Source organism: Lipotes vexillifer, unplaced genomic scaffold (genome assembly GCF_000442215.2).
Source record: "Lipotes vexillifer unplaced genomic scaffold, Lipotes_vexillifer_v1.1 scaffold370, whole genome shotgun sequence".
Lineage (NCBI taxonomy): Eukaryota > Metazoa > Chordata > Mammalia > Artiodactyla > Lipotidae > Lipotes > Lipotes vexillifer.
This window is the reverse complement of record NW_006772699.1, coordinates 2,442,200-2,453,287: the sequence shown is the minus strand read 5'-3', so window position 1 is coordinate 2,453,287 and position 11,088 is coordinate 2,442,200. Positions and strand designations below refer to the sequence as shown.

Sequence of the window (11,088 nt, the reverse complement as noted above, 5' to 3'; positions counted from 1 at the left end):
ATGCTATTATCTATACAGAGTAAAAGAACAAAAAGGGGAGAAATTATAGCAGTTTTATTTTAAATTTCAAAATTATTTTTTTCATGTAATTGAGACATAAAATTTAAATCATGTATATGAATACAGAGATGAACATATGTGCTTTACACGCTGACAAAATCTAGTTACAATATAATATATATTTTTAAACCAAGTTTTCTATTTTCACAACACAGTGAAAAACTACATTCATAAAAATGTACATAGGAAAATATAATAATGTGTTCTCTTTTCAAATATATATGGCTCTGAAGGTACTTTAAAAATCTATATACAATGTAACCAATAAATTTGTAATAACACTTTCCTTCAGCTAATGGTTTATTCACTGTGATTCATAGTTCATCACTTAGGGAACTCTCCTGGTTAGAATCACAACCACATTTTGAATGTTTGGTCAAAGGAGCATGAAAATGCCAGTTCCTGGCACAATGAGGAGAAGGAAATAACCTACAAGATGGTATACTTCAGATAAAGACAATCTTAACTAACCTCCAGAGCAATCTTTTGGGCAAGTGGTACCTTACTCTTATTAATTAGTCTTTACTGCTGAGGGCACTGGGTCTCTGGAGTTGATTTGGAGGACACGTATACAATAGGGTGTGATTTCTTACAGGTTGCCTTTTCCAATTTGCTTGCAGTTTCTTTCCCTTCTTTAACTTCTGTTTGAAGCCTTGATTCAGCAGCTAACCTACAGGCATTAAAGCATCCACTCTGAATTCAAATGTGGTTAGGAAAAATTAAAGAAGAAACAATCCACCAGTATAATGGGCCTCTTAATGAGACATGGTGATTTTTTTTTTTTTAGGTATATAAGGAGAAAAATTATAGTTGACTTCAATACCATTAAAAACACTAAGTCACTGCTGCACTAAAAGAACCTTTTTATATCAATAGACTTAATTTTTCAAATGTCTAAAGAAATGTCTTTAAGGTTGAATAAAAAGCCATGGCAAAGCCTAAATTAAAGAATTAAAATATAATGAGGGTGCCTATCATGATAAACACAACAAAAAAAATTTTAATGCTAAAGCAGTATTTTAATGTTAACATGACTTACAAAAGGCAAACGCAAGATAAACAAGGAATCCTGGGCTGCATGAATAGATGTCTATTTATCTCATTAAAAAAACTCAAATTGAATTTCAACTAGCAAAATAATAATTTAAGAAAAAAAAGTGAAGAGATATTTTAAAGGGCCTATAAGGATATTTTATAACAAGAGCATCAATTAAATTTATAAAGCATGCAATAGTGAAGTTCCCAATAAAAGCCATATTTATTATTACAATATTACCATAGGATTGTGTGTCTAAGTTAATCATGCAGAGAGCAAAAGGTTGGAAACATCTAAAGTTAGCAGATGGACTCACACACACACAAAAAAACAAATGTTTTGTTATTTTATTTGTTTTTGTTTAGCAAGACAAAAAAATTCCAACATGCTACTTGAGTCAAACAAGTAGCTAAATACATTTGCTTAAATAATTTTTATCAAGCAAAAAAAGGCAGAAAAAGAAATGAAGACAACGTAGATACTAAGGTTTGCACTGATCAATTCTGGAAATTTACCTCCAGGAATATACAATGGTCAAAACACACATACACAGTGAATCACATATATACAAGCATAACCTGTTGAATTCACTTCAGAACTACCCGAAACCATGTGTGTATCAGATATCATTCATTTAAAGCTGCTTCTTCCTTGAGAATATTAAGCTTTGATTTTATGTGACTTATGGGTTATAATGTGATTACATAAAATTTCAAGAAATGGAGTAATACGTTACTCCTATTACTAATTCTAATAACTGCAATATTGTTGAAGTGCTTTCTTTGTTGAATACTGTTTAGTAGCACGGAAGACTTGAAAACAAATCAGATAAAACATACAAAAAAGCCCTTTTACATAAGGTGGGCTGTGTCTTACTATTTCAATTCGAATGCATACTAGTAAAATGTCTTATTCTGTACCCCTCCATCGAAGACTGACCCTGGGAGAACCTTAAAGATCTCCTTTCATAGCAGACAATCCAAGCTAACTATTTTCACATCAATATGCTTAATTTTTAGAATGTCTATTTATTTTAATTACATTTATCATTCCACTGCATAAAGACATCCTTCATCTTTTATCACCTTTTTTTACCTTCTCCATTTTCCACATTCACTTCTTTTTTGCCCATTCTTGGTCCTGCCACACACACCAAGAACGTGTTTCTTTTTTTATTTTTCCATGGCTCATGGGCCCAGCTGCTCCGTGGCATGTAGGATCTTCCCGGACCGGGGCACGAACCCGTGTCGCCTGCATTGGCAGGCGGACTCTCAACCACTGAGCCACCAGGGAAGCCCAAGAACGTGTTTCTTATACCACCCTAACCTCAGCCACTGTACCTACCTTTTCCTTCCACTCACTTTCTCTTACCTTCTGCCTTCTATTATTTTAATTTTTTTTTAAGGATAAGGTCCTTAAAACATTAATTCCTACAGACATACATGTCTGACACTTCCTCTTTTAGTCACAAACTCAATTATGCAGAAACTAGAGGCTTTGAAGTTTGGGTGTAAATTGAAAATGAATTACCTTTGATTTTTTAAAATGTCAGAATAGGTATTAAAGCACATTCTTGAAGGCTTAGGGTAAACAATTGCAAAAGCCATAAAACATTTCACCTAACAGTTTTCTGGAAGGCTGAAAGTTCTTAGACTAATGGAAAGCCCTGTTAGGAGATAAGTTAATTTTTTTTCACAGCAACTCTTGAACCAGGAAAAAAATAAAACTGTACATTTATTCAAACCAACAAAACATTCTAAGAGGTACTAGACTGGGGTATTTCTGCCTCATGACATAGAAAAGTGTTACTTTTTAAAACAATTCCCTTATTCAGGAGTCCTTTTCCCCTGTAATCATTTTAGTCTTTCTCAAAGTTTTAGAAAATCGGAAGGTAGGCAGATGAAATTGGGGAATTATACTGCATGCAATACTAAGAAAATAGATAAAGAAACAGATAGTGCAGTTCATGCAGCGATAGAGAAGAGATGGAGAGGGCTGCTCACTGCCCTGAAGGAAAGAGGACACTGACCTGGGAGAGTTAGGGGTGTTTCCACTTCTTTCACTCAAGGCTTCCGACTCAGCTGGAACTCCTACAAGTTTCACACATTTCTTTTCCTTCCTTGGCTGAGTACCCACGGACAGATTTTTGTAAGGAGACAGAATGACTCCTGATGTGCTTACAGAAACTGCCTTTTCCAACTGCAAGTTATCTTCTAAATTGTTAGGACAGGACTGTGCCTCCTCTTTCTGAGGTGGTAATCTATAAACTTCTCCCTCAACAGCACTGGTGGTACATACATCGTCAGGGGTGGTTATATCCACAGGAATTACCTCGCGCCTCTTTTTGAGTACAGGCACTTCAGTTTTCTCTGAGAAAAAAACCAATTAAAAATAGACCTAGTCAATAAATCAAACACACAATCAACATAAGGTAGAACTAGTTATAAATGTATTTTTTTCCACTTCCATTCCTTTAAAACCCATTCATCTCCTTACTGAAATACACTGTCTTTAATCCTTTCTTTTTCATGGATTCCATTAACTATATCTTTTCAAGGTTATCTGGCTATAAAATTTTCCTTAGGATCTCAATATATTTGACTCTCTAGGAATGAACACTTAAATGTTCTCTTCTAGGGTTATGATAAAAGCTGCATGGGGCTTCATAAGATCTCACCATGGAAATCAGGAAGGATATAGTGGCAAAGAGTCAAGGAATCCAGGTACTAATCCTAGTGCTAACAACATTCTGCAGCTGGGTGACCTTGAGAAAGTCCTTAACCTCTCTGGGCTTCGTATTTTTTCTTTTTCTAAACCTTGAATAATAATAGTCATCATTTATTGGGCAACTACTAAGTGCAAAGCACCGTGTTAATCTGCTATATGCATTCACATTTAATCTGAGGCGTGAGCTTTGTTTTCTTTACCTGTAAAATGGGGATTCAAAGCACCCATTGAGTGAAGACTCAATACTGTGTCTTATAAGGATTAACGTAACATCATTCCATCCCTTATGCGGGTCCATATACACAGTCACAGAATTAACTGTTCTAATACCTTTTCTGTATTCCCATACCAATGTGTCTTTCATTTTCAAAACCAAATTATTAGTGAGGTTGGAGAAACCATGCTTGAATGTGGGGCTGGTGTTCCTGTTGGTATCACTATTGTTTTTAAATCAGTATTTTCCCTTTCTCTAGCACTGCTCCTTTGAAATCCACACCATCTAGATTCATTATACTTCCTCCTGCTTGCTGTATTCAGTTCACAGCAGACCTTTGAAATTTGAAATGGATAATTCTTAATCAGGACAGGCTATTAATCAGGGAAGGGAGAAAGGATGAGAGAAAAAGAAGCTTTTCAAAACTATAAAGAATCCTTATTATTGCTGACAACCTCCCCACTATTGTTGAGAATCACTTCAGTCACTGAAATAATAATGAAGAGAAAGTTGTAGGCATGTGAACAGTATAGAGGCTGAAAAATCTATAACCTAAAACATGTAACAGAACTTTTTTTTTGGTCTAAGAACCATCACATTCTTAGACTCTTTTATTTTGGGCCTTTTCTTTTTTAATTTACATAATGTAAAATCATTTTTTAAATGTATAATATGCAGAGCCTATATGCTTAGGCTATTTCCTATCTCAGTGATTAGACTTGATAGTTGTCCTCTAATATCTGTCCTGCTATTCCTTGATAGAATCCCAAAGATTTAGTTGGGAACATGGACCCTGAGAATCAAGGCTGAATTTCTCTGCTATTCCTATAGGCAGGTAAGGCCACGTGACTAAATTCTGCTCAAGGAGATATATGTTGATGAACGATGCAAAAGAAGCCGAGATCCTGACATTAATCAGTCTTAGAATGCCCCCTCCAGACTTTTATCAGGGAGAGGAATAAATACCTATCTTGTTTAAGTCTCCATTATTTTAAGTTTTCTATAACCATTAGTATTAACTAATATAGCTCTCAAACATCAGTTGCCTCAACAAAACTGAACTCTTTGGTATTACATAAGATGCTGCAATCTTTATAAATGGAAAAGTCTCAAATGTCAAGGTTCTACTATACAGATATCCAAAAAGAATACCCATTATATTCATGCACATCTAGTACGCAGTTTCTTTGAATTTTCCTACACATTTTATAGCAATAAATTTATTAAATACAGATACATAGCCACAAATTAGTTTGTAATATGATGTGCATAAAGCTGTAGCAAGAAGAAAAAGTGATATGATCTCTCAGAGCTTCTTGTGATATAAAAGACAAAATATGAGACATACATACCTTCAGGTTCATACTTCAGTTTTAACTCATCCAGTTTAGCTCTCAGTTTCATATTTTCACTCTGGGAAAGCTGGAGGCACCTTTCATTCAAAAAAAGTTTTCGCTCAATATCCAGAGCCCGCTGGCTCTCAAATAATGCTTTCATTCGCTGGATGGACAATTCACCTTTAGTGCTTTCATTTTCTTTGCTATATTAATAATAAAAAAAAAAAGAGAACCAAGGAATATTAAAATAACACAATAAGCAAGTATAATAGTTACTATAAATTATTTACTATATTATATATTTGAACTCTTAGTAAAATATATTTCCTTGGGTTTTTAGTAACAAAGAAACAATAAGCAAAATAAGCTTTAACAATAGCAGTTTCAAATTAGAAAAAAAATCTCATTTCAAAGGAAATGAACAAGAGGGGCATATTTTCCACATTTATGCATGTATAAATAAAGTCCTTTAAGTTTTAAGTTACATGATATTTATTCTTTAAAAATTTAGACTATAAGAACATTTTCTACTTTTTATTTTAGTTCTTTTTTACTTACTAATCTGAAAATCTTTATGAAAACCATAAAGAACTAAAAACATTTCACTATTCATTGAAAGTATTTTTCTTCAATAACCAGGACTAATTATATCTTGAATAAATCTCATTTGCTGCACAGAGGTATTTCTGTTGCCATTCCTTTCTGGAATTTTCTTTTGGTGATTTAAAAACAACTATTACCACTTATTATAAGCAAGTCAAAAGAGTCTCTGTCTTCCCAAGCCCCCAACACTTACTTTAAGTTTTCAAGCTTTATTTGAAGTAAATCTGTGTAATAGGTGTCATCTTCCAGAGCAACAGAGTTGGCTGAAGGCTTAGATTCCATACTTTCATATAAACTCTAAAGAAAACAATTCTTTTTACTTAAAATAAGTAACAAATTAGGTTAGCATAGGTTTATTAATAATAGTATCAGCTACCACTTATTGAATGCTTATCATATGGCAGACACTGTGCTAAGTACTATCCACTTAACTCATGTACCTTCTGAAGCAGGTACAAGAATGAGCATTCCTCTCCTACAGATGAGGGAACTGGCTCACAATGCTACAGGCAAGTAAACTGAGAAGAGAGAATCTGAACGCAGATCTGTCTCCAAAGCCTATGGTTCTAAGTACACCTGTATCCTCCCTCTGGTTTCTCCCTTCTGGCTTTTAAAATGGAAGAAACAAATACTCACAGGGTTTAGTTCTGGCCTTTATGACAAAGCCATAAATTACAAAAATATGAAAAAGAGTGGAGATCCTTACAGTTATTTTTGGTGCCCACTCTTCTGAGATTCTGATGGAATCTCTGTACAGTTTCTCTAGGGGGGAAAAAAAATGTAAATCTGCTTAAAAACGTGTAAACAATTTCAGAGATTGCAGGTAAAAGCCCCTAATTTAAAGCTGTAATTGTCAAAGTATAGTGCAGAGTCCACCAGTGAGCCACATACACGTGCCAAGAGATGTTCTGCAAATTTAACCAAAATTGCAGTCCTTTCAACAGTTCTTACAAGAGAAAGAAAGTTATATAAACTTAAAATTTTATGATACACTAACGGCTACAACTTAGAATGCCTAAAAGGTTATTAATGTTTACAAAATTTATCATTTGTAAACTTTAATTAATTCTTTAGTGAGAAGATATCTGTGCTCCCTAAGTTAATTTATAAATCCAATGCAATCCTAATAAAAATGCCAACAAATTTTTTTTGGAGCTAGACAAGATTTTCATAGGGAAAAACAAACATGGAATAGCCAGGAAAAATGCTGAGAAAGAAAAGCTATGGTGGGAGAATAGCCTTACCAGACAAAACATACTATAAAACCTCTAAAATTAAAAGCATGAGTCTGATGTGCAGAGAAGTAGGTCAGTGGAATAGAATGGAAAATCCAGAAATAGACTCAAGCATAAATGGAAATTTGATATATGGTATAGGTGTCATATTAAATCACTGCCACAGGAACTTCCCTGGTGGCACAGTGGTTAAGAATTTGCCTGCCAATGCAGGTGACATAGGTTTGATCCCTGGTCTGGGAAGATCCCACATGCTGTGGAGCAACTAAGCCCATGTGCCACAACTACTTAGCCTGTGTTCTAGACCCCGCGAGCCACTACTGAACCTGCGTGCCCTAGATCCCATGCACTGTAAATACTGAGCTCACTCGCCACAGCTACTGAAGCCTGCGAGCTCTAGGGCCCATGTGCTGCAACTACTGAGTCCACGTGCTACCACTACTGAAGCCCGCATGCCTAGAGCCCATGCTCTGCAACAAGAGAAGCCACAATGAGAAGCCTGCACACTGCAACGAAGAGTAGCCCCCACTCGCCGCAACTAGAGAAAGCCCGCGCGCAGCAATGAAGACCCAATGCAGCCAGTAAATAAATAAGTAAAGTAAATAAATAAATAAATAAATCACTGCCACCAAGACTGACTTCTTAATAAATGATGCTGGGACAACTGCCTAGTTATTTGGAAAAGATAAAACTCGACTTATATCTCACACTATACATGAGAATAAAATTCAGTAGAGATCAGATCTCTAAATGTAAAAAGTGAAACTGTACAAATACTACAAGAAAACGTGTTAATTCCTCTATACACGCAGGGAAATAAATACACCTATAAAACAATGATATGCACTATGATATATTATTGCCAGAGGGAATCTAAATTGGTACAAGCCATGTGGAGGAGTTTGGGAACATCTAACAAAACTATGTATTAATTTACTTTTGACCCAGCAATTGCACTGTAGGAGTTATTCCTGATGATACATCTACAACAATAAGGAAACGCAAATATATGCAAAATGTACTTTGTAGCACTGTATATATAGCACTGTATATAACTGCAAAATAATGTAAATAATCTAAACACCCAGACACAGGAGAATGTATGTGAATCCATACAATGGAATTCTCTGTTGCTGTTAATAAGAATTAGGAAGTCTCTCTAAACTGAGGATGAAGTGATTTCCAGGTTAAAATGAAAAAAAGGAAAGTATAAAAGACCATCTGTGTTATGCTACATTTTGTCCAAAAAAAAGGGAGAAAATAAAGCCTACATAAAGCTGTTCTTTTTGCAAAAAGAAACAGCATGAGCAAATCAGAAACAAATGAAATTGGCTACCTAAAGGGGTGGGGTGGAAACAGCATAGGAGGGATGGGGAGACCGATATGTCTCTGAGTGTATCTTCTTTATAGTTCTTTTAGAACCTTGTTAATGTTTCACATGGAAAAAAGTATATACATAAATTCAACAAGGATGGATGGGGGGCAACAAAACAAAATAGAAACAGAAACAAACAAACCTAACTGTATTTCAGATGCATAACACACTCATACCAAAGAGGGATAAGGGAGGAGGGGAAAAAAAAACCCCAAGTTAACTTTTGAACACAGTATTTTGACTATATACCCTCAGGCTGAAAACAAAAAGAACTACAAACAAATCCTGAACTTTAGTGAGTAGGGTAATTCCGAAATTATCAATATATGTATTCTAAGGATGAGTAAATAAGCAAATATATTGAGGACAATAACCGCCAGGTTTTTCACTGGTGGATAAAATGGGGTAGGCAGTGAAGCCTGTGGTATCAGATTCAAACTGGAATTATAAAGTATGAAATCAAGGTTTTCTTATGTGTGTATATATATATATATAAATACATATACTCACACAAACCTATTCACACAAAACATTCATAAATATGCATATAACACATACATAAATACACTAAACATATGCACACAGACTTCTAGTTCTGTCTGCTAAAAGGGTCTAGAAGTGATGACATTCCAGTAGCAATAAGCACATCTAGTGCCCAGTTCTTGGTTTCTAAGTGCCATTGTACACTTAAAGGAACCTGCGCTCCTTGCAGAAATGCTGATTCCAAGGCTAGGGCAGGTGAGCTAGGAATATCTTCTTGTGCCACAGTAAGGAAGTATTCCTGCTGGCCAAATCTGGGCGATCAGAGTAAATAAAGAAGTTATAGACTACAATCCATAGGATAAAATAAGAATTCATGAGGCTATATGATATCAATAAATAAATAAGCAAGGAGGAAAGTTCTGTTCAATCCCTTTATTATTCTTCTAACTAATAAATGTAGAAGGAATGATGCAATTATCATTTGGCAATCATCACAGAATACCTGTTTCAGGCAAGAATCATCAATGGATGTTCAAGTATAAGGAAAAACAGATATATACTTGGTCTAAGTAACTCCCCCCAAGATATTTATTAATTACAAAGGGAAGAATTGTAACTGTACACTGGAGAAACCTGGCAGGCATAACCACAACCAATCAAGGTTAATATAACCAGTTATGGTACAAACAGACATTATGTGCCACCTGATGTACACATTGAGAAGGGTATAATAATAATACTGTAGTTTTTCCGTCAAAAATACATAGCCTGAATCTAATTATATCACACACACCCTAAAATGAGAGAAAATCTACAAAGCAAACGGCTGTACTCTTCAAAAATGTCAAGGTCATAAAAGTTAAAGAAAGCCTACAGAATTGTTCCAGGTTAAGGGAGACTAAAGAGACTTGGCAATTAAAGACACATATGGGGCTGCCCTGGTGGCGCAGTGGTTGAGAGTACACCTGCCAATGCAGGGGACACGGGTTTGTACCCCAGTCCGGGAAGATCCCACGTGCCGCGGAGCGGCTGGGCCCGTGAGCCATGGCTGCTGAGCCTGCACGTCCGGAGCCTGTGCTCCGCAACGGGAGAGGCCACAACCGTGAGAGGCCCGCGTACCGCAAAACAAACAAACAAACAAACAAAGACAATGATCACGGATTGGACCCTAGAAAGGAAAGCATTTGAGTATTTTTGTTTTCCAAGAAGGACATTAGTGGTAATTGGTAAAATGTAAAAGGCAACTTAGCTAAAACTACGTATCAATGTTAGCTTCCTGATTTTGATCATTGTATCAATACTAGGGTTATGTAAAAGGATAAGCTTCAACACTGAGGTACAACATAAGGGTTAAGGGGTATCTGGTTTGCAACTTACTCTCAAATGTTTAAGATAAAATGTATACACATGGAGAGAGAGAAAATAAAAAAGCAGATGTGGTGAAATTGATAATTGGGGAATCTGGGTGAAGGGTGTATAGAAATAATTTCATGACTTTTCTGAGACTTTGAATTTATTTCAAAATATTTTAAATAGCATATTAAAGACCTCTGTGAATTCTAGTTGCCACATAATATTGGACAATGTGACAAAAATATTACTATGCATCCATTAAAAAACAGGTGGAGAGCACCGAAGAAGAATCAATTACTGGTAACACTCAACAGGAGGAACAAATCTCACTGACATAATGTTGAGTGGAAGACAGAAACAAAAGAGTGTATAATGAATGATTCCACTTACACGAAGTTCAAGAGTATCTGTACATGTAAAGCTGATACAAAGTTAGAAGGTGGGAGGACTCACTTAAAAGGGACATGACAGGGCCTCCCTGGTGGCGCAGTGGTTGAGAGTCCGCCTGCCAATGCAGGGGATACGGGTTCGTGCCCCGGTACGGGAGGATCCCACATGCCGTGGAGCGGCTGGGCCAGTGAGCCATGGGCGCTGAGCTTGCGCGTCCGACAACGAGAAAGGCCACGACAGTGAGAGGCCCACATATCGCAAAAAAAAAAAAAAAA

General features: G+C 35.9%; 1 protein-coding gene across 1 annotated transcript in view; it reads right to left on the bottom strand.

Moving 5' to 3' along the window:
- Nucleotides 1–200: 200 nt before the first annotated feature.
- Nucleotides 201–11,088, bottom strand: part of SPDL1 (spindle apparatus coiled-coil protein 1) — a 25,782-nt gene continuing 14,894 nt past the window's right edge. Inside the window, exons 10-13 of the mRNA XM_007447826.1 lie at nt 6,171–6,274; nt 5,390–5,577; nt 3,126–3,465; nt 201–730 (exon numbers count right to left, since the gene is read on the bottom strand). Coding sequence (XP_007447888.1) covers nt 583–730; nt 3,126–3,465; nt 5,390–5,577; nt 6,171–6,274 — 780 coding nt within the window. The 3' untranslated portion in view covers nt 201–582. The remainder of the gene's footprint in view (nt 731–3,125; nt 3,466–5,389; nt 5,578–6,170; nt 6,275–11,088) is intronic.